The sequence below is a fragment of the Dermacentor andersoni genome, chromosome 2, assembly GCF_023375885.2.
Source record: "Dermacentor andersoni chromosome 2, qqDerAnde1_hic_scaffold, whole genome shotgun sequence".
NCBI classification, from domain to species: domain Eukaryota; kingdom Metazoa; phylum Arthropoda; class Arachnida; order Ixodida; family Ixodidae; genus Dermacentor; species Dermacentor andersoni.
Window position 1 is genome coordinate 170,640,816 of NC_092815.1, and position 23,884 is coordinate 170,664,699.

Sequence of the window (23,884 nt, forward strand, 5' to 3'; positions counted from 1 at the left end):
ATGCAAAAAAAAAAAAAAAGGAAGGTGAGGCGTACAGATAGGACACAAGAGAAGTGGACAACACGAACGCGCCGTTTGTGTTGTCCACTTCTCTTGTGTTCTGTCTGCTCGCCTCACCTTTTTTTGCATAATGTGTCCTGACAAGGCCCTCTAGTAGAAAGCAGCAGAGAATGAGGTTGCCCGGATAGTGGAGGGTATAAGAAAGCCAGCGAACCGCCACGTAGAGTCACATGTTTGCTCTTACGTACAGGTGCACGTAAGGTCCCCAAGATAAAACAAGTTTTATCTAGGGACCGTAGGTGCACGCACACTGAACGTTCTTGTATTTTCCTTGGAGCGCATTGTATCGTGCGCGTCTGAGCACGTCGACACACACAGTGGTTGGGCATCGAAAAAACTGCCTCTCTCTTTATTGTGGTTACTTTTATATATTCGTGTGAGAGGGTGCCGCATGCGCAGAAGTGGTTAGGGGAAAGAAGGATGCGCTGCTCGTCTGCTTCCGTGGTAGCCAAGTATGATACATCTCCTTTCCCTTAACGAAAATAATAAAGAAAAAGGACTTTATGGCCACAAGGCCAGAAAAAAAGATGCTAGGAGACTTGACTGAAATTCGCTTCGTATTACAGCCGTTGAGGCTTGTTGCGCTGACGGGTCGACCTGCGGGGCTCTGCTTCCGATGCCTCCACTTTGGGGAAGACCTGTATGTTGGCTTGCGGATGACCAGTTAACCCGGGTGCACTTTGGCCTTGTTCTGGAGGCTCCTGTCTTTCGTTTTGTAAGCTACTATTTTCAGCGTTGCTGTTATCGTCATCTTCGTCTACCCTGCGGTATTTTTCCCGCGTTTGAAGCAGGTGTTGTCTGTTCCGCCTTAGAAGCCTTCCATCCTCTGTCTCCACGATGTGGGACCGGGGAGCCGCTTCTTGAAGCACTCTTGCCTTACGTGACCAGTTGTCGTCCAGTATGCGTACCGTGTCTCCTTGCTGCAAAGGGTGCAGCGTTTTGCCCGTGGCCTGCTGTTGATGCTTGACTATGGGGCATCCCAGCTCAGTGCTGTATTCCGGAACGTTGGTGCGCAGGCGCCGTCCCTGTAACAGTTGGGCAGGTGAATGGCCATCCTCTAGTACAGACACACGATAAGACAAGAGTCCTAACCAAAAATCTTCGCAAGATTCAGTGGTCTTTTTCATAATGCGCTTAACTATCTGTACTCCCTTTTCAGCAAGTCCATTTGATCTCGGAAATCGCGGGCTTGATGTAATGTGCTCGAAATCATATCGCCTTGCGAAGTCGGCAAACTCTTTGGATGCAAATTGAGGCCCATTATCTGTAAGTACTTGCACAGGGATCCCGTAACGCGCGAATATCGCGGATGTTTTTTGTACCACCTCATGGGCCGTCAATGTAGATAACTTTTCCACTTCAGGAAAATTGGAGTGCGCATCGAACACTACTAGATGCTCTTTGAAATGGAATATGTCGATGCCTACTCTGTACCACGGCATACTAGGTGTCGGGCGGAAAATAAGGGGCTCGAACTGCTGCTTGTACGCATATTTTTGGCATGCGTTGCACGAACGAATCATTGATTCAATGCTGCTGTCTAGTCCAGGCCAAAAAATAAGAGCGCGCGCTCTTGCCTTGCACTTATTCATACCCAGATGACCTTCGTGTACCTTTGTTAGCATTTCGCTCCTCATGGACTTGGGTATGACAATTTTGCATCCTTTCAGTAGTATCCCGTCAATGACAGATAGCTCAGCCGTAAACGGACGTAATTCCCCTTCAACCGTTGTTCCACGCGACAGTTGATGCATTACAGCACTCAGATAGGGATCCGATAGTGTCTCGTCCTGAAGGCGACGTTTTGTCGATGGGGTTACCATGCACAAGACAAGACGAACTGCATGAACCTCGATGTCCTCCATTCCTACCGGGTTTGGTGAAAGCGAGGGAGATGTATCATACTTGGCTACCGCGGAAGCAGACCAGCTGATGAGCACTTTCGACACCATGTATCGTGCGCGTCTGAGCAAGTCGACACGCACAGTGGTTGGGCATCGAAAAAACTGCCAGTCTCATTATTGTGGTTACTTTTATATCTTCGTGTGAGAGGGTGCCGCATGCGCAGAAGTGGTTAGGGGAAAGAAGGATGCGCTGCTATCAGCTCGTCTGCTTCCGTGGTAGCCAAGTATGATACACGCACCGCTCACCCGTAATGATGTATTAAACTTCTGGTATTTGTTTTTAAACGACCGCGTCTTCCATGACGTACCCTCTCCGATGTTCAAGCTTTTTCGAACTCCAAGCAGACGCTGTTGAAGGTCACACAACCTCGTCTCCATAACAGCATGAACGCTAGCTTGGTTTCGGCAGAGCCGATTGACAGAGAGAGAGAGAACGGTGCGTACACTTCATTTCGTCGTTTCTTTTGTTTAATGCGACCGCCTCAAACGGCCCACTGAGCGAAAAAGCCGGCGTCAGCCATCTACATGAGCAAAAAAGGTCACCTGAATTCCCATTGGTTGCGACGCCATGTCGCGAACGCGCCTCGACGTAGCAGAGATGGAGAAAGGGCGCGCCAGGCGTTGCGTGAGGGCAGAGGCAATCGCTGCGACGCCACCTCACCCTCGCTCTCGCTCTCGGAAGCCTGTGTTATCCCCGCGCTCCTTGTCCTCGCCCGCTCTCGCCGGCGTTCTAAGTGCGCCTCGGGAAAGCCAAATCAAAACGCGCCAAGCCAACGGCCAGGCACCTGCGCTCGCTTGCCCACGGGAAGTTCCTAACTCGAAGCACCGCTCAGGGGCGTTCAGTTGGACATTACAACTCTCATATTTACAACCCGTAAGAAGTGCTTAGGTGTCCCAGAATTTCTTTACAGCGAAAGCTATATACGACTAATCTACCGTAGTTTTTGTCCTGCAACAGAAACGGACTTAGCGATTTCTAGCAAACCCATACGGGTGCAGCACGGCGGCGCAGATGTTGAAATGCGGAAAGGATTAGGACGCTCGCAATAAGCAATAACGTGACGTCAAGGTTATCGCAGTATATAAAAAGGAGAGGTATCCGCGCGAAAAGCAGCTGCGCTATCGATGGGGCGGACACGTTTATTTCGTACATCCGACGAACAACGTGCGTGCGAGGAGCGCGGGAGGAAACAACAACGAGAATGTAAACGGCGCCGGCGCGAAAAGACCACCGACGAAGAACGTTACCGCGATGCTGAACGAAAACGACCGTCGCGAGCTCGGGCACCTACGAACAAGCAACGATGCCAGACTCGCAACGCAAAGAATGACTACCATTCCGCTCTGGGAAGATGGAATGGCAGCGAATGCACTTTGCTTTTCGTTTGGTAGCTTTGACTGTCGTCAGCCTGCCCTGCCATTTCCTCTCCACAGAGTGGAATGTTGTGATTTTCATTCAAACGCACTGAGATAGACATCTAAGATTTCCGAAGGTCTTAAAGGGGCCGTGAGCAAAAATAATAAAATACGCGGGTCTTTCTCCCGGAAATTTTGGAAAGACACGCAAAGCATTTTTACTTTTATAAGCATACAGAAGTAAATATAACAGGACACAAAACTGCCTGCAAACACATGTTTTCAAAGGTTATGCCAACATGTTCCCATTCTCTACAAATAATCCGTAACTTGCTCGTTTGAAGATTCTTAGTAGCTTTCATAATTCTGACATACTGGTAATTAAAGCCGCTATTTACTTCAATACTTAAGGGAGGCATGTGTACTGTCTACAATCTTATGGAAGTTTTTTTTTTCCGGATTGTGGATGCCGCGTGGTCAATTACATTTCGCGGCTTCGCTTCCGCAGGTCAGACGTGCGGTCATCTTTAGACGTACGTAATCGTGGAAAAAGAACAGCGATCAGTAAATTCTCTTCCTGGACCGACTTGAAAGCAGTTAACAGTGAACTATTTTTCCAAAAGAGTTTCCTTGATCTGTGATGAAAAGTTCGGCAATTAGTTGAGAGAATGAAGACCAAACTTCCTTTTCTGAATATTTTTTCCGGCGCCTCAGAGCCGTCACGTAAATGTAGCTTCATGAAGTTAAAACTTTGTTCTCGTATGTGGGCCGTTGTGACGCGAGATAAGTTCTCCAAACTTGCTAGGTTGAGCCTTTGTTTTATTCAAGATGCAGTGCAGGCTGTGCAAATGCTGTCAGAATACACGACATCTTGATCAGCCAGTGCCGGGAATATCGTCGTCGCGCGATATCTTGTTGTCACGCCGTCTTATTCACGCTGTTATTGTCGTCGCGCTGTCATCATATTTATCATCCTGATCACAGCTTCGTTCGTAATGCTAGCTATTACGCCGTCTAGCAAAACCTGTCAAAGACAATTTGTGTCGCCACCATCAAGCACTGTCATACCGACGCCAGCAGCGTACTCCAGATGTATTGCTAGTGTGTACATTTGATATCTGCCATACATATAAACTGTCCGCTTGTGCTGGCAAGAATCTTCGATGGTTTCTTCAATATTATTAGGTAATTAACAAATTATTTTGCTTGTATATTTATATGACCCTCGGGGCCAATGGCATCGCTAAACCGAATCTGTGCGCACGCTAAGTGGTGGACTCCGGAGGATCGCTGTGGATGGCAGCAGACAACGCGTCAAGTGCCTTCTCTTGCGTTCGAAAGCAAGTTTCACGCGAGCCCGGTAGTGCCTCGCATAATCGGGCTACATCGAGCCGCGCAATGATTAGTAGCATCGCAGTTAAATTAGCTAGCCGCAGCGAGTGCCAATACATTGCGATGTCCCGTTCCCACGGGACCAGCTGCTGTGTCATAACGACGCGGCACCTTTCAACTCCTGGTTCGTACAAGTCAAAAACTGGCTGAGTACAAATATATTATAGTAAAATATTAAGGACACTTTGAAACTTGACGGTATCTTTTTTATGGTCTTGATTTCCGAAGAGCTTAAGTTCCAGCGAAAGAAAAGTAAATTCGAAACTGTCATGTGAGTGCTTTCTAAGTGTCAGCAATGGGCTTTGTCTTCTTTCTCCCTTTTCATATTCTGTGCATCTTTTTGTGGCGCTTCTTCTCTTAGAAGGCGGGATACACTTTCTAATTTACTTTATGGTAACGTTTGTTGGAGCCTAATGCTTTTTTCTGCTGCTTCTTGCTACCCAAAGTTTTGACTATCTTGCTTGCGTTGTGCTTTCAGCCATTGTCCGAAGGCTACAGCAGCTGCAGAAGGAGAAGAAGCAGAAGAACTGTGTTCAATGCGGGTACGCACTTTTCGCATCCTACGTGAAACGCAATTCTCGACCGAATATGAGTGTACCTGGGGGCGACCGGAGCGAAGCACCGCAATCCGCGTCTCCTCCGCTCTCAACAGCGTCACCGACGTTACAAGAGCCACAAGCTAAGCCCCCTGTCTGCTCCACAGAACTGCTGTCCGGAGCGTTGGCGGCTTTCGTCCTGCTGTTACTAGCCGCGCTTACGTTCTTGAGCCTGGGCGGCGGGATGCAGCGAGTTTCGGTAACCGGAATACGTGGTTGCTGCTATCGCGAGGCCCAGGCAATGGGCCAGCGGCTGAATCTCAGCGTCAACCCGTGCCGCAACCTTTACGCCCACGTATGCGACTCTTTCGCCGACGATGAAGAATTTCCTGCCTTGAAGACCTTCGAGTACTACTCGGAAGCGGACTACTACACGTCACCTCCACACCGAGCTGGCCAGGTCATTTACACCCTCTTCCAGTCCTGTCTCGCCGCCACGGCTAACGCGCACAAGATGGGCAGATCCACTGTTGCCATGTTAATCGACGTTGTAGGAGCCAAGACAGCAGTGCAAGCGCAAACGGGGAAAGACATCCTGGCGTTTCTCCTGAGAATGACCGTCAAGTACGACATATGGACTCATCCCACCATCGCGGTTTATGGTCGTGGAGGATTCCCAAGATCCGTCTATTTCTACGGCATGGCACATATGCATGAGTTCCTGGCAATCGTTCTGAGAGATATGGGGTCTCTTCTACGGTCTGTGAAAGCCGCCGAATACGCCCTGATTCGCCGTGACTGCATAGAAAGCATCAACGACATGCTGAAAATCAACGTAACTATGGAGCAAATCGAAGTTTTCGAATATGACCTGAATCTGAACGAGACTGTAGCTCACGACTTCTCAGACTCTAAGCTCCTTGCCGAGCTTGTTCCGTCTCTTACAATCGATGACTGGAAGAGGATTGTGGAAAACATCACTGGTGGCAACTTGCCCTTAAAACTCTACCATCCGAACCTCAAGGCACTTCGGAAAACATTTTCTGTTATTCTGGATCGAAGACGACATCCGACAAGACTTGCTTTCTTCATAATGAATGTTGTTCAGGACTTCCTGTTGGACCTGATTGTGGGAAGAACAAGTCATTTAGACAATGGAGTGTTCAGCTTCTGTCGCCGGGTCATCAGCTACTATCCAATTGTGAGCATTGTTGGCGCTCTCCAACGGATGATGAAAGACGAGGACCACGACGCCGTATTTCGTCGCATGTTCAACGAAATCATCGAAGAAATATCCAGGAAAGCCACTGCTGTTTTACCATCTGCGGACCAGCGAAAACTGTCTGCCTATCTCAAACGACTTAAGATATTGTTGCCTAGCAACATTTTTCCAGTACATAGACCGCTTCCTAACTTCAAAATTTTTCACTATTTCCTAAACCGAATTATCCTCTTCACCTCTGGATGGGCTTATTACTCCTACAAGCCGTCACTTGGAATCTCGCTGACAATTACCCAAGCTGCCCAATTGAGAGAAATCACTGTGCAAAAGAATTTTGTAGTAATACCCATTGGCGCCTATAGCGTCCTGAGGTTCGGCAACAGGACCGACAATCTTGTGGCCATGTCCACGGTAGGAGTGCGACTCGTCGACGCAATCTGGGGCTACGTATTGAATAATCCTGCTTGGAGCGAAGAAGCGAAAACGATGATCTCCAATTTCAAAGCCTGCCAGAGAAACCTTACGAGCCTCGTGTCCGATCGCTTTGGGTTACTTAAAGTGACGCTTACGAGTATGGCCACAGCTATTGAACTGGCTAGAGTCCCTCACTGGCTGGACATGTTTCACGTTTCTTCTTTATGGTGGACGTCTCGATTCCGTCTCTTTATGTACTTGCTCGTCTATCACCACTACTGTCCAGCAGCTGAGAAGTTGAAGAAGCAACTGGCGAAGGAAGTCCAGTACATCGCCTCAGCTTCCGAGGACTTCCGCTTGGCCTTCAAATGTGCGCTTTCGAAGATGCACATTCCGAAGTGTTCCTTCGCAAAACAGAAGTGACACGGCGCAATTTTTGTGTGTGCCCTTGACTTTAGAAATGTGCCGTCACAAGATGGCCTCAAGATTTCCCCTTTATATGAGTACTTCGGGGAAGGAAGTGAATGTAACAGTCGTTGCGAGCTTCCCACAAGTCTTTTGCTTCTGTAAACTGGTTTTCTTCCCGTATGCTCTGCAGAATTAACCGTTCGAATTGGTGCAACGTTCAGCTTGGAAGTAGTTATACTTAGTAATTGTGGACATGACAAAACATTCTGTATAGCCATTGTTATGCTTGTGTCGAGAACAAATAACATCTTGTAGCTAGTTTCGTTCAAAGAGTTTACGAAACGCATGTTTTTTTAAAGGGCTGAACTTGGCCGGTTGGTGTTCGTTCAACGCGAGAGGAGCACTGGCGACAGTACAAGAGAGAGCAACGCCGCTGTCTTGTCTCGTGGTCTAGACTGTTCGCAGTGTGCTATTGTCACATAATTGTGATGGAGAAGAACATCTTAGCAAAACTGTGAGTGACGAAACTCACTTTTTATTGGGCGAACCTGTGCCCAGAATAGCAAGCGACGCTTGAAGCACAACGACAGCGGCGAACGCAATCGGCGATCGTTGAAATCGCATCAGCGGGTCAAGCGCGTCGGGTTTTCTACATCACTCGTCGAAGGTTCCAGTGCAACCGCTGGTGCTCGCGTGGTTTACAGAAACGAGAACAGAATTCGGCTCACGTATACGATCTGATTACAAGGTTCGGCGAGGACACACAAGAGATAGATTCAACGATAACATTCGCAGAATTTCTAAATCGTGCGGGTGCGTCTTGCTTTGAGCGATAGCATTAAGTTGTTAGCGAGTGCGTGGCAGTCCCTGAGAAAAGGATAAGTACACGTGTCAGTATGTTGCTTTTGGTCGCCTTTTTTTTTCCCTTGCCATAAAAGCATATATGTTTATGAGGTGCCGTATTTTCGGCCACACAACAAAAATAATTACTTATCAATGAATTATGGGAATTTCTCTACAGAGAAGCCTGTTACATTGCGATGGTGCTTATACCCGTATTTAACCTCTCGTTTCCCCTTCCTCACGAAGGCCGCCAACAAATGGGGAGCGATCGGGAATCGTTGTTCGGAGCGCGCGTTCGGTTGCGCCGCGCGTGATTGGCCGATAGGCCGCGCCGACTTCGTCAGCCGCGCGGAGGAAGCGCGGCCTATCGGCCAATCGCGCGGCCTATCGTGCGCGACGCAGCCGAACGCGCGCTCCGATCAGCGATCCCCGATCGCACGTTTAGAAAAAAGGACGATCCGCCTAATATCGAAAGCGGGCCTTATTCAAAAGCGTCATCTTACTCCGGTTCATTCAATACACAGTTGTAAACCATGCCGACAGTGCAAAACTCTGTAATAGCAAATGATGATGACGTATTGAGTTAGCCAAGCTTGTAGAAAACTCATTACGAGGAGACGCGGCAGATTATTAACGACAAAAGCCATGCAACCGTTATGCCAGTCAGACGCCGCAGCTGATAAAATTCACATTCTTCAATCAAGTGTGCTTGGTGGCGGCTATCGAATGTTTTGTACGTAAACTGGCTGATGTATTATTGTCACGTGGTAGTGACGGTTAAGAAGGCAGCAAAACTGTGATTAACGAAACTAGCGTTTTATTGGGCGAACTTGTGCCTTCAAAAACAGGCTACACTCAAAGAACAACGGTAGTGGTGGACACGATCAACGGGTCAAGCGCGTCGGCTTTTATATACATCAACCGTCGAATGTTCCAGACTAATCGTTTGGACCCGCGCGCCTTCCACAAAGTTGTACATTATTCGCGTCGCGCACACATGCAAACAGATTGCACAAGGTTCGGTCACAGACAGTGGATGGAACCATCGATAACATTCCAGAAACTTCCGACATATGCAAGCGCGTCCTGCGGTCTGCGATAACAGCGCCCGATGAAGACACGCCCGATGAAGACAAGTAGACGTGTCAATACCCCCGTCTTAAAGAAGCATCGACCCGATGCTGCAAACCAACGAAAGTAATAAAGAAAAGCACTCGTAGCAACGAAAACAACAAAATAAGGAATTACGTGGACCACTTCAGATCGTGCGCGTCGCCGCTGTGAATGTCAAATGCCGTCTGGCACGACCTCATAGTCCAGTGCGCCAATACGTCGGATGACCTTGTAGGGTCCGAAATAGCGTCCCAGTAGTTTCTCACTGAGTCCTCGTCGGCTTGTCGGGGTCCATACCCAAACACGGTCGCCGGGCTGGTACTCGACGAAGCGTCGTCGGAGGTTGTAGTGTCGGCTGTCGGTCCCCTGCTGGTTCTCAGTCGCGTTGAATGCCCACAGTATAAAAGTACGTAATAAAGTATGCGACTAAATTACAGTAGTTCCACTTACGCACTTCACGCGGTTGATTTTTCGCCCCTTGTAGCGATCGCTGGAACTTGTGAGTATACGGAGCCTGGGTTGGCTGCAGTGGCTGCTGTGACTCGCGTCGACGCGTCACACACGTGCTTGGTCTAGCGATCTCCCGATTAGCGATGCAGATGCGCCACACTTCCCTGCGTTTTCAAAGTGTCGTACAAGACAGATTGTCCGCGCCATCCAATATATCGCGAAGTGAAAACACGTGGACAGCTGCGCTCAAATTTCGCATTAGGGAGTATCGTAGTCGGCGTTGAATTTCTTGTTTCCATTCTTTGCATCCAATTTGCTGTCTCTGTTATCCTCACTTCCTTTCTTACAACTCCTGGTTGTCTATTTACGCTTTCAGTTACCTTGTACTTGGTTGCCAAATTTATTTATCTCTTCCTCCATTCTTTGTCCAGGTTGTTCTAGTATATATGCTTGTGCACTTAATACTGCTACTAATCTTGATTCAGGTTACTGAGTCTTTCTTCAAAGCTGATTTTGCTCTGCACTTTTTTGACTTCAAAAGAGGCCCAGCGCAGGTCACTCTGCGCGGCCTCATTTGTGGTTTTACCGTGGGCTGCCAAAGCTAACCGACCTACCGATCTTTGGTGTACTTCCAGCCCCGACAAGATATCCGATTTTAAGTATAGGATGGCATTTGCGAACGTTAGGGCTGGCACCATTACTCCTTTCCAGATTGCACGTACCACCTCGTATATACTGTGGCCTCAAATTGCTCTATGTTTCATTATTGCTGCATTCAGCTTTCCTTTTATTTTCAGATTATCTTCACTATCTATTTCCTTCGTTTATGTATACGCCGAGGTAATTATATTGCTTGACTATGGGTATGAGTTGCTGTTGAATTGACACCACGAAATTGCTCGTCTCTCCATTAAACATAATAATTGCCGCTTTCTCTGAGCTAAATTTTGGGCCTAGGTTTGTGGCTGCGTTGCCACAGATATTCGCAAGTGTGTAAATCTCTTGCATCGTCCTCTATTAGCACTGTGTCGTCCGCATACATCAGTCTGAGGACCTTCTGTTGCACCATTTTTTCACCATTCTTCCATTGCGCACGCAGGATAAATCAAACCTCAATTCACTGCTTTCCAGTCGTCTTTCTATACCCTCAACATATAGCGCGAACAACAATGGAGGCAGAGGGCATCCAAAGGTCGACCGTCGCGCTGCGGTGGCGGGAACGGTAGCCGGCCAACTGTTACCCATACATGTATGAGAGGCGAGGAGTCCGGAAAACAAAGAAAAAGATATATATCTATAAACGTTGTACCGGTTAGCGGAGCCGTAGATGGCAATGGCTGCAGCTGCTGCTGATCGGTGACCACGCAGTCCATAACGCATGGGTACACTGTTACCGAGGTCCGAATGAAAATAAGTAAATACAGAAGTGCACAATTGTGTCGCGCACTGTGAACTATGATACTGCACTGTGCACTATGATATGATATCCCAACAACGCCACATGTTGGAGACACCTTATGACGCTTTGTCTAACTGCAACGAGTTTGAAAAGTTTTATTGCGATAACAAATATATCGACACCATGCGCATTTCCACGTCAGCGTCGACGTCGCCATGAGGTTTCGCATAAAGTCCAATGGCGATAAAATCGTCGCCGTGTGCCGTATGCTGTATGTGCGAGTGAAAGCGCTCGAGGGTGAGGTGGTGATCGCGGCTCAGTCTCGCGCATGCAACGGAGGAAAGTGGGGAGGAAGCGCGTCGCCTTCTGCCGCGCGCAAGGTTTCGGAGGAAGGGTAGGAAAGGGGGGGTGGCATTCTACTCCGGGCGGCGCGGGCGGTCATGCGCGCTCTGTAGGGCCGCTGTATCTTGAAAGTCATCTGCTACAGGTACAGAGTCCGTGCTGCGCTGTGTTTTCGCCACTTTGTTCGCGTTGATGTGAGCAGCAGCACGAATGTCAATTCGCTCGCTGCTGCTTCCGCGTTTCCTCTCTGAAGCGTTCTGACAGCGAGTTTCCGCGTCCTTCAAGTGAGATGTGTCCATGTTTGCTTGTACGCGCGTGACAGCGTCTTATTCATTTAGTTAGTAGGCTTATGCTTACAAATTTATATGGCCGATAAAGGTACTATTTTTACTTCGTATAGCTGTCCACTAATTTGCTGTCGAAACCGACGCTTCGCCTTTTGGAAGAAACTGCGACTTTCTTATGCTGCGTGAGTCTTTTCGTTGAAGGACAGTGGTAAAAGAACCCCATGTTAACAATTATGTCGCTACCGACGCTTTGCATCAATTAGGTAGGATATGGGAGGTCGTTGCAATAATACATATGCGTCCTCTCTGGTTCAGCTTTGTAGAACAAGATGGTGCTACCAGCGTTGTTGCTGCTGTAAGCTTATCTGGTAACCCGGTGTCTCGCAAAGGGTAATACGTTTACGGGCAAGCTACAACTGTGGTCATGTGTGCATGCGTGTGCGTGTGTGGGCGCACGCAACAGACACATACATGCGTAGATACATATACATACATACATACATACATACATACATACATACATACATACATACATACATACATACATACATACATACATACATACATACATACATACATACATGGGTACGCACAAACACACACCCGCACGCCCGCACAGACTTCTGACTCAAACCATGTACGTGTTCACTACTAGATAACCGAGGAACCGGTTGCTCCTATAGCTGCAGAATGGCCACCGTCTGCTGCGTTGTGGTCACGTCGCACATAATAGAGCCGGCCCTGCAACAGCTGTTTGCTCTGTGTTGTGGCTGAACGCAGATGCGCGAGAGAGGCATATGTTCTTGAGGGCGCGATACTGAGCGCTCGTTTTGTTAACGCAAAATACTAAAACGCTATAGGTTTAATTTCGCTAGCGCGATGCGCGAGCTTCGCTGTTTGATGTATAAAACTGGATGCGGCTATAGTTATCCGTTCGTATTTATGGCAACAAGGAACGCTGTTTTACAGAAGGATTAAAAGAGCCACCCGGGCTTGAGGGATGCCGGTGACAGCAATACGCAAGTATAAATCATTCGTACTGAGGCATGCGCAGAGATATCCAAAGTACATCTCAATATATACAGACTGGTAACATACACCTGCACTTGGGGCCAAGGTATGCGTATACATTGGCGACTACGCGAGCCACACTGTCGCGACAAGCCGGTGGCTACAAATCGCGTACCGCGAAAGCTGGCGAGAAGCAAGGTATTCCTGCAGCGAGTTGGTCGGGATGCTACTAGTTTTAGCCATTTATTTGGACGCAAACGCAAACGCTTCATGTTTGTGCTCACTGCGGACGCTTTGTGCGCTATTCTGTTTCTGTGGCTTAGAACCCGCGCGGGCGTCCGCCAAGGCTACTGACGCAAGAAATTTAGAAATTGGTCAGGTATCGTCATTCGCACTCACTTTATAGTCAGTTACAGATAAAGAATGCAGAATAAGCTCCTCCCACAGAGGCGCACGGCGCCTGTTGTTCGTGCTCCCATAAAATAGTTCCATTGCAGGGCACAGAATCGACGAAGGCACAAAGAGAAGACTCGGTGGTTCAGCAATGACCACGCTGTGTTCAAGCGCAGCGATAGGGAAATTCCGTAAAGGAATGAGGAGGGGGCTATATATATATATATATATATATCAGTGTTGAGATAGTTGATGCCTGGATCAGTGTTTGAGGACGTAATTCTCAAAACTGCCGCTGAATGGACGATATGTGCTAAATGGACGTGGCTGCATAGTCCCTGTCTGGACACGTGCCCTAAAATAAACTAAACAAAAAATTATAATTCGGAAATATAATTGCATAACATTAGGTCACAATTTGTCTTGCAAGCAATGTCTGCCTCTTAAAGTAATCCAACGGATGTGACGGAGTAGTGCGATCAACAAGAGGCAATTTTTAATTTAAGTCCTTTTTCACTAAGAAAATCACCTGGGATAGTATGGCGCCCTCTCTGTGTAACATTTATGACAAATGTACGCGCAATCTATCAAAACTACTGCGTTCTCGACACTGCATCGGTTCATGTGGCAATAGCAATCAAAACTGCTTTGCTTTGGCTGTGTGAAGTGGCGTGTCATGCTATGGGGCATAGGTCAACGTGTGGCGGCGAGAAAGGGCCTGCGTTTGTTGGTAGCCGTTTTCGACCTTATTCTCGCTAACGATGAAAGACGGCAGTGAGGAGAGACCATAAACAAGGCGATTGTGTCGTGGTTTCTTCGTTTCCCGTCAGCACAAGTAAGCTAGAAACCTGTGCTTTCCAAGTTGTTTTCATTGGGGATGACGGCAAGACAGAAGAAGACGAGGAGGAAAAATCGAAGCCTCTCACGCTTGTTCATCCCATTTGTGAGAAGAAGCTGGCAAATACTGCTGGATCGCTATTTTTCAGTGCTTCTTGCGAGCAGGTCAACGATATTTTATTTATTTATTTATTTGTTCCATACTGCTAGCCTGGGTGCCAGGCCTTAAGCCGGAGTGAGCATACATAATTTTTTTGGCAAGATAGTTGCAAGATGTAACATCGCAAACACGTGGTGAAAAAAATTGAAAAATAACTGAACACAAAGAAAGAACATTGCATTATCTATAATGAAATGCATCATTATAGAACCAACACAATGAGAAAAAAGAAACAGGATTGGTTCCTGAGTGCATTTATATATAGTTCGACTGTTTTACATTCCACAACTTCAGCTGTAGACAATTCCGTTCATGGGTTGTTCTCGGAAACAATGAATTTTTGAAAATTACGGTGCAGTTTATAAAATCTACAACTTCCTTAGAGTTACAAAAGCGTATTGTACATTCTGATCATGGCTTTACATACGATGCCTTATCAATTCCAACGTTGTCGTGAAAAACTAAATGAAAGAATTTCAGGCTTTCCGTACTTCTTTGTAGCCCTTCAAGTTCCGCTTTTTGTAAGAGGAGTGAGGGTGAAGTGTGCCAGCTATAAGAATTAAAGACAAATCGGATGGATTTTCTTTGAACTCTTTCCAGTTTTTTATGTGAAACACAGTAGATGGATCCCACACTACAGCTGCGTATTCCAGCGACGGTCTAATAAATGTCTTGCATGCGAGAAGTGTAATGTCCGGCGCACCATTTCCAAGCCTCCTCCTTAGATAACAGAGCTTTTTCGTGGCCTTATTTTAACGTACTCGACATGGTCACTCCATGTTACATCAGATGTGAGTATTATTCCCAAGTATTTATGTCTACAGACATCTGACAGAGCATTACCATCAATGGGCTAAGTAAACAAAAGCGGTTGTTTTTTCCATGTCACTCTCATCGATACTGTTCTTTTGCAATTAATCGTCATCTGCCAGTTTATACACCATGTGTGTAATGCGGATAATGCTGTGCTTAAAGGCTCTTGATCACTCGGACCGCGAATTTCTTGATGTAGCATGCAATCGTCCGCAAAAAGATTTATTTTTACAGATACGTTTTGTACGATGTCATTAATAAATGACAGGAATAATGGCCCTAAAATAGGACCATCCGTGGGACACCTGATTTCATGCGGGCTGAGCTTCAGTTTACACTATGAATACAAGGCGCACATTGTCTGCTTTTCTTCTCGGATACCCACAACAAGCTTTTCACTTTAGCTGCCTTGTCGTCGGACAAAACAGGCCACAGGGTCCCACCACAGTGCATGAGTGAATTTACCAGGGGGCGTTGTAGTCTTCACGTTTCGCACTATCAGGCACCAGTTAAAGAATATTGATTCTTACTGGTAATATTACTTCATTTTAACATGTAATTTAACTTTCAACAGCACTTATAGCAGTGTCGGAAATTCAGTCTTAACTATAACTTATAATAATCCTCCCATTTCTCGGTCAATACCTCAAAGTGGGCATGAGCCACATGTTCGATGACAACAATAACAGCAGGCACCAAGCTTGTTGCTTCAAAACCGCGAGTGCCTGTTTTGTGGGCCTTCGTGAGGACGGGAGATGTGACGCCACGGTGTCGCCCGAACACGATGGCCAGCGCCAAGGACACAAGCCGAAGATCTCGCAGCAAGTGACGCCCCTTCTTTTTGTTGCAGTAAATTCGAATGGGGGCTTAGCAGCAGAGCACCGTTCTTAGTTGTGCATTCCACAACATTTTGAGACCGCTTTTATGCCGTGTCCGGGGTTATCTGCACTTTGGTGAGAGAAGGGTAACAATCGTTTAAGAGAAGACAACCGCAATAGCTCAATGCTCAATCGTTCAACCGCAGTAACTAGCTGTCACACTGGCACAAAAAGTACTTGATAGTGCAGCTTCTCAAGTTGGCGCTTTCAGTGCTGACAGGACTGTCTGCATGAGGCTTCTGGAAGCACGATAATGACGTACTTTTCGTAAACCTGATAATATTTAGTAACGACACGCAGGCAGGGATGCAGACTGGCAGTGGCGATTAAGTTCCCAGTGCAAGGTTCTGCCCAGGAAAAATAAAGGTATCAGTGGCTATGGTGACACTAATGGTAGGGGGATGCAGTTCTGTATTTAGGGCATCATAGGTGCGAAAGTCTGATACGACGGGTCGATTTTGCTTTGGCCTTGCTTTTGCATAGTAGCATAGAGACACGCAACATTCTTTTAGGTTGTATGTGAGCTTTTAAACACCCAAACTGCAGCATAAGCCAAAGATGACTGTTTCTGACTATTCGCATTTTACACCGTCACTCACAAGTCAAAAATGGTCTGTGCATTTTCACGTTACCCTGGTAATGATTATTTCGTTGCTTTGCTCTGTTCTGCAAATTGCGCTTTTACTGTTCACTTTTTTTGACACGGTGCAATAACAAAAACAGCACCGGCGTGTTATACGCTGCAAAGCCATTGTAGGATCATTCGCATGAGATAATGCTCTTCTCCGAACGGAGACGCCTTGGTGCTACACTAAGCGTTGACAAGTCTTGTCGAAATATTTAGCCGTAGTTTCTTGTGTTATTCTGCTGGGTAACGCTGAATATGCCAGCTCTAAATAGATAACAGAAGCCAAGCAGTATAGTGCTTAGTTAGTTCTCTTGCCGCGAAATTATTCAGGTGGCCGCTTAAGAGCAAGACAATTAGGGTGTCCCTGGCAGGACATGTTACCGCTCCGCAAACTTTAATAAGCCTTTTTCTTTCTTTTTAGTTAATGCTATATTCAAACTCTCAAATGATTATTTAAGAGAGAGAGAGAGAGAGAGAGAGAGAGATTCCCTGGAGCGATATACAGGGAGTCACAGCGGCTAAGTTAGCGAAACTGCTAAGTAATTAAAGCAAGTACAATATATGATTATGAGACGTACTGTGTTCGGTCATCAGTCCTCTTTCACCACCAGTATAATTTGCGTGCGCTAATTATTCAGTTAATTAGTCAATAATAATTAAACAATGTCTTTTTATTTTTAAATTCTGGGTGCGCATTTTGATGGAAATGCTGGTATAGTTTCTTAAAGGCCTCCCCAACAGGTCTGGCCATATTGAGCTGACAAGCGTAGGGCATATATTGCGCAAGAACGATCGTGTCTGCAAAGTATTACACCGCTACACGCCACGGAAAGGCCTGAAATTTCACACCGAATGCCATTTTCCCTTCTCCTCGCGGCCGCCGCGCTCCAAGCCGGAGGATGACGTACACGTACAAGTGCGCCTACGTACACGCGTTTACACTGTGACGTCGCTCCTGGTGACACGTGACTTCTCAAATTATTCAAGGCAAAATCTGTTATTTGTGTAATATGTTGCTTGAATAGACGAATTAAAGCTTAGAAAAATAATAAAACCCACAAACCGAATGTCTGCATGTTCTTGTTTTACTTCGCACCGCAGCAAGAGAGATGTACTTCCGCTTCGTCTGCTTGTTCGCACGTCGTGCAGTCGCGCGCGCAGACACCGAAACTATGCCATGTTCTACCGTATTCCAACGCGGCATAATGCTCTGTGATCCGCTTGTGTCTGCCTCAGCGTTTATGTAGCATTGACTTATACCGCTAGTCAGGTGCCTTCGTGCTAAGCGCTCAAAATCGTGCGCTGCTCGAAACGAGGCAATCACAAGAGCTCGAGCGCGACGCCGTCAGCGGAAGTGCGCCGCGCCGCAAAAAAGGCGAGTAGAAAAAAAAAATGAAGGCGGGGCCCGTGACGTATGCGTCGCGCGATCCTCGAGGTACGGCGTGGGAGAACGCACGGAAGGAATTTCGCTTGCGGAGGCTGGATGGGCCAACTGGAGAGAGTTGTCTCGCTTGGCAGTGGAGCTCGGCTCCTGAAATCAGAGGTTCGCGGCAGTGAAATATTTCCATATCGGCTATTAATGAGCCGATTTGAAACATTTTTGCGGCAGAACGCTAGAGGAGACGTAACAACTTCCATCGTATAACGAAAATTTGCTATCGCGCATAGTGAGGAGCCCTTTTAGACATTCAGTCGTTCTCAGTGTAGTTATTTTTTTACCGTGTTACTTGCAGCGGCCGAAAAACACACAGACACGGCTCTGGCGCCGAATTTTCTGTGACACGGGGCCCTTAACGCTGTCGCGTTTAGATTTATAGGCGGTTTGCCTGCGCCAACCGTGGAACATCGTGCGAAAGCACATTTTTTCTTCGGTGCTGGTATTCCACGTCCGCAGCTAGTCCGACTTTCATCCGTTTCGGCAGCGCGTTTTGCAAGCTTGCTCAATCTGCCGTTCTCAAATTGCTTCTGTCGTTTTTTGGCAGTTCCGCTGGCACGTTTCAACGTCACGAATTGTCCTCTTTGCTGCTGCACTCGCAGTCGCCTGGCCTCATCATCTTCGTCGGTCGACTCCCGCTTCCTCTGTCGCCGGGCTCGTTGTTGTTCGCGGCGCTTGGCGCGACGCATCCCCTCTTCAGGCATTTACGATGAGGATTCCGATTCACTTTCCATATTACAGCGAAGCCGCATACCTCTATCTTACAAGGAAATTTTCGTGTCGTTGTAAGCAAAAAACTCCCCATACGTGAGCCGATCCCGAAGATAGTGCGATGCCGGGCCGACCCGCATGGAGGTGAAGAAGGCGTTAAGCACTCCCCATGGGCGGGCCGATCCCGAAGATCCCGAAGACACGCGGCGGAGGTACATTTCGCCATTGGGGCCCACATACACAGCCTCAGTGGTCATTCTTCTTCACAGAGTGGAGGGAACAGTTTTATTTCACAGGTGCGTTTTGGGCGCTCGGTTTAGTGGAAGCAAGGAATACACGTTTTGACAGCTTGAGAACGGAGAGTCGACTAGCTTTACTCAACAGCAACAACAGGTGGTTTCGCGCTTGGCTGTGGTAAAGAGCAGGGCGCAGTGACTCCCACGGCGAGGCAAACTGGATTTCCTAGAAGCGGGGACAACGAAGTGACGGAGGGTCGCTATAGATACACACGCGGCAGTCGTTGCACGCAAGGCGAGGCGTAAGCGGCGCTTCCATTACGTCACGTGCGGCGGCGCGCGTGAGCGCCGTCCGTTAAGTAAGATACGATTGAAGGATTGGTGGAGGAAAAGTAGGGAAACGACAAAAAATGGAGACGTACAAAAGCACAGTTCGCAATAGGGGATCAGAAAAATTGGTTGTGGGAGTTCATAGTGTTCTTTTTTATTTTTTATTGTTTAACCTAGGTAGGACATTATGGAGTATAATAGCAAGAGCTTGGTGGCGCAACCCACCGCCCCGTTCCCAAAGGGGACGCTCATAGCATCCATCCAACCATCGTTGAGAGCGGAGGCCGAGCCGGCTGTTTCGCGGGCACAGAAGAACGTGCGCGGACGTGGCACCTCCGCGCGAATGCGTGGGGCTGTACGAAGACGCTTCAAACAGACAGAGGCGAAATCCGGGTTGGTACGCTAGCTCGCACTAAAATGCCGCGCGCCGCGATACTGGCCAGCTGTCTCGAAAATGGTGTGAAGGAACTAACTCCGCCTATTGCCCGGCTCGGCACCGTTTGAAAGTGGCGAGCTGTCGGTGCTGGCTTGCGCCGATCGCGAGCCGCGCGTTCCGCGTGACATTTGCTGCCTACGCAATGATCAGCCCACAAACGAGCCTGCGCTCCAGAGCGCAGACACCGGAGCTGAATGAATGCGCGTGGTATTTGCAAGGCCGATCGTATGTGCGCCTTGCTAGCTCATTTTCGTGAACGCACACTTGAAGCGGCTATTGGTGAGCAGGAACACCGTGTACGCCAGCGGCAGCGCCTGCATGTGCGGCCCAAACACTCTGTCGAAAGTTCTTCCAGTCGCCAGTTCTACGCGAAGAGTCCTTACACGAAGTTCCTTTTCTTTTTTAACAGTGGAGCTGTTATACGCTAGGTTCCGGTGGTTTGTGTGCGTAGGCAAGAAAGATGGCTGCCACCCCAGCGCTAAAAGAGCTAAAACACAAAGCAAGAGCATATCGCCGGTATGTCCCAGCTTCATTTAATCGTGGGAAGTGTGAAAACATATTGTGATAAATAAATATCCCAATAAGATAAAGTAAAATTGGAATAGACACTGTTTACAATGCATTGCGGTTTGACGTCGCGGGCTCTATAAGCAAACCACGTAAGCTTATCTCGGTTCCCTTCCACCCGTGCAATGGGTAGGTCGCGTGCATTGAAGACTGCGGAAGAACAGCGCGCCCACAATGAATACCGTCGTGAACAGAAGCGGGAATGCATGCGGCGACGGTGGACGGCACGCGGACGAAGGGCGTGCCGCAAACGCCAGGCGTATGTACCTTTGGTTGGATCGCCCCTACGGACTCCACTCCCATAGTAATTAAGGGTGATTTCAACGTAGATATGTCTCGACCGGACGGCAAGTTGTTCGTCGCTTTTATCTTGGAAAGGTTGGGCATTCTATGTTACACAAACATCAGTGGGCCCACGACGCGTCATCGTTCGTTTATAGACCTCACATTGGCCAAGAACCTTTCCAGTGTCGCCAGAGAGCCACTCGCTGTATATCATAGCGATTATAAAGCGATATTCCCCTTGGTGACCAAATCACAAATAAAAAAGAAGGCGGACAAAAGAAGGTAAAAAATAATAAAAAGAAGCATTGAGTATACAATTTAATAAAACAACAAAGAAGTCGTGACAAACGAAATTCATCGTGGTATGTGTCTTTTATGTTCAATCAACATATTTATTATCGACATATTTAAAACCATGTGTAGAGCTCCGCTTGTCATCCACCTTCACAGAGTGGAATGGCTCTGATTTTTTTTTTATTTGTCCCGTATGCAGCTTAGCAGACGATACATGAAAAAGAGGGAGTGGACCAAAGGCGCAGTTCGAGCATTTGAGCTCCGGCAATGTTGTGCGCTTGGTTCACACGGCTGGACGTCCTGGTTTTCGCCGTGATGTCGTCGAGCATGGTCCGCGCAACGGGCGTTGGCGGCGCCGAATCGTCTAAAACCGAGTACGGCATCGACGAAGAGTACGTGAAGCTCGCCCGAGAGCGCCCGACGTTTGCAGTCTACGTCCTCATCAACAACGTCGCGTGCGGTGAGCGGTGATCCTCTTTTAATGCGTCAGCATTTAGGAGTGTCAAAGTGGGAAAAAAAGTGTATGTGTGTGAAGCGTGGGAAGCTGGTCACCTGGTAGAAATAGAGAGGTGATATACCCATTCTGTCACCCTAATGGTCCAACGGTTATCTAATCTGCGCATTACATGATCTGCCCACCGCCATTTTTTGCTCTTAATGTCTATTGGAATTTCGTCTGTACCCGTTTGCTTTCTGATCCAAACCGCTCTCTTTCTGTCTCTTAAAGTTATGCCTAGCATTCTTCGCTCCATCTCTCTTTGCGCTGTCCTTAACTTGTTCTCAAGCTTCTTTGTCAGTCTCACGGTCTCTGCGCCATATGTGAGTACCGGTAAAATGGACTGATTGTATACTTTACTTTTCAAGGATAACGGTAAGCTCCCAGTGAGGAGCTCACGATGTCTGCCCTATGCAATCCAAGCCATTTTTATTCTTCTGTGAATTTCCTTCTCATGATCAGGGTTCCCTGTGATTAGTTGACCTAGGTAAACACACTCCTGCACAGACTCTATAGGCTGACTTGCAATCTTGAACTCTTGTTCCCTTGCTCGGTTATTTATCATTATCTTTGTTTTCTGCCTAAAAATCTTCAGCCCCACTCTTACACTCTCCCTGTTAAGGTCCTCAGTCATTTGTTGTAACTCGTCCGCAGTGTTGCTGAATAGAACAATGCCATCGGCAAACCGAAGGTTGCTGAGGTATTCGCCGTCGATCCTTACTCCTAAACTTTCCCAGTTTAACAGCAGTGAATAGCATTGCAGAAATTGTGTCTTCTTGTCCGACCCCTTTCTTCATATGTATCTTCCTATTTTTCTTGTGTAGAATTAAGATGGCTGTGGAATCTCTGTAGATATTTTCCACGGTATTTACGTAAGCGGTCTGTACTCCTTGATTACGCAATGCATCTATGACTGCTGGTATCTCTACTGAATCAAAGGCTTTTTCGTAATCTATGAAAGCCATATAGAGAGGCTTTTGTACTCTGCGGATTTCTCGATAACCTGATTAATGACATGGATGTGATTCATTGTAGAGTATCCTTTCCTGAAGCCAGCCTGCTCCCTTGGTTGACTAAAGTCCATTGTTGCCCTTATTCCATTGGAGATTACTTTGGTAAATATTTTTAATACTGGGAGTAAGCTAATGAGCCTATAATTTTTCAGTTCTTTAACGTCTCCCCTTTTGTGGATTAGTATAATGTTTGCATTCTTCGAGTTTTCTGGGACTCTTGCAGTCGATTGACACTTCGTATAGAGAGCCGCCAGTTTTCCTAGCATTATGTCTCCTGCATCTTTCATTAAATCGACTGTTATTCCATCCTCTCCTGCCGCTTTTCCCCGTTTCATGCCTTGCAAGGGCCTTCTGACCTCATCTCTAGTTACAGGAGGAGTTTCTATATGCTGTTCATTATTGTTTCGAATAGAGTACTCCTGAGTCCTCCGGGTACTGTACAGGTCAGTATAGAATTCTTCCGCTGCTTTTATTATACCTTCGAGATTGCTGATGATATTATCGTGCTTATCTTTCAGTGCATACATCTTTGTTTGTCCTCTGCCAAGTTTCTTTCTCACTGATTTCAAGCTGCGTCCATTTTTTACAGCTTCTTCAGTCTTTCTCACGTTATAATTTCTAAGATCGCTTATTTTCGCTTTGTTGATCAGTTTTTGACAGTTCCGCGAATTCTATCTTATCTCTTGAGTTGGACACTTTCATTCTTTTTTTGTTTTTTATTAGGTCCTTTGTTACTTGGGAGAGCTTGCCTACTGGTTGCTTTGGTGCCTTGCCTCCCACTTTAACTGTTGCCTCGGAAGCCAGCCTCGTTACGGTTTCATTCATTACCTCTATGTCATCATCATCATCTCTCTGTTCTAAGGCTGCATATTTGTTTGCAAATACCAGCTTAAATTTGTCTGCTTTTACCCTTACTGCCTCTAGGTTGACCTGTTTCTCCTTGACCAATTTTAATCTTTCTCAGAAACTGTCACAGTTTCCTTCGATCAACGAAATCTTACTGCGCAGCTGGCAACAATACACTACATCGTACGACGCTTCAATGTCCAAGGTTATAGCTACACATTGTGCCTCAGTCGCAAGCATCTTAGATATCTTTCGTGAAATATCTGCATTAGACGTAAAAAATAAAGCTAATTTAAGTTTACCTCATTTCTTCCCGCAGAAAGATGCCGCATGAATGCTTCGTTCCTGGACAAGGCAAGAAAATGTCTGCCAAGAAGTGTGAGTAGCAGATGTTCGGTTATTTGCGCAGGAGACGAAGACGTCTGAGGCGACTGAAGAAGGGCTGAAAACTGCATCATTTTATTCCATGGAAATAATTCGCTTTTTTGTTCATTGATTGCGATTTCTGTTTTTCGTTTGACAGATACTTTGACTGCAGAAATAAAAAAAGATGCTACACACATCACCGCAGGGATTATAGAACTTCGTTATATATAGAACTACAACATTGTGCTCAGGAATAATTCTGTCTGAATTTGTCAAAAAGGTCGCACGTTACATTTAAGTGGTTGACACAGCGCAAGGATAGTTCGAACAACTTTTATGGCTGATTCAGTCACTCTAGAGTGTTATTAAATCAGTGCAGCTCAAAAGCTTTTGCGGTTGAAAGAAGCTGTGGCCTTGCTTTCA

The 23,884-nt window shown here is 47.0% G+C and overlaps 1 protein-coding gene across 3 annotated transcripts in view; it reads left to right on the top strand.

The window, feature by feature from the left end:
* Positions 1–23,884, top strand: part of LOC126540453 (uncharacterized) — a 129,382-nt gene that overhangs the window by 96,288 nt on the left and 9,210 nt on the right. The window contains exons 1-3 of one of the 3 annotated variants that reach the window (XM_055076041.2): positions 12,563–12,749; positions 20,940–21,200; positions 23,415–23,473. In XM_055076041.2, the coding sequence (XP_054932016.2) occupies positions 21,008–21,200; positions 23,415–23,473 (252 nt within the window). In that variant the 5' untranslated portion in view covers positions 12,563–12,749; positions 20,940–21,007. Of the gene's footprint in view, positions 1–12,562; positions 12,750–20,939; positions 21,201–23,414; positions 23,474–23,884 lie in introns of those variants that run through there. The other 2 variants (XM_050187269.3, XM_055076042.2) reach the window with 2 other exon arrangements.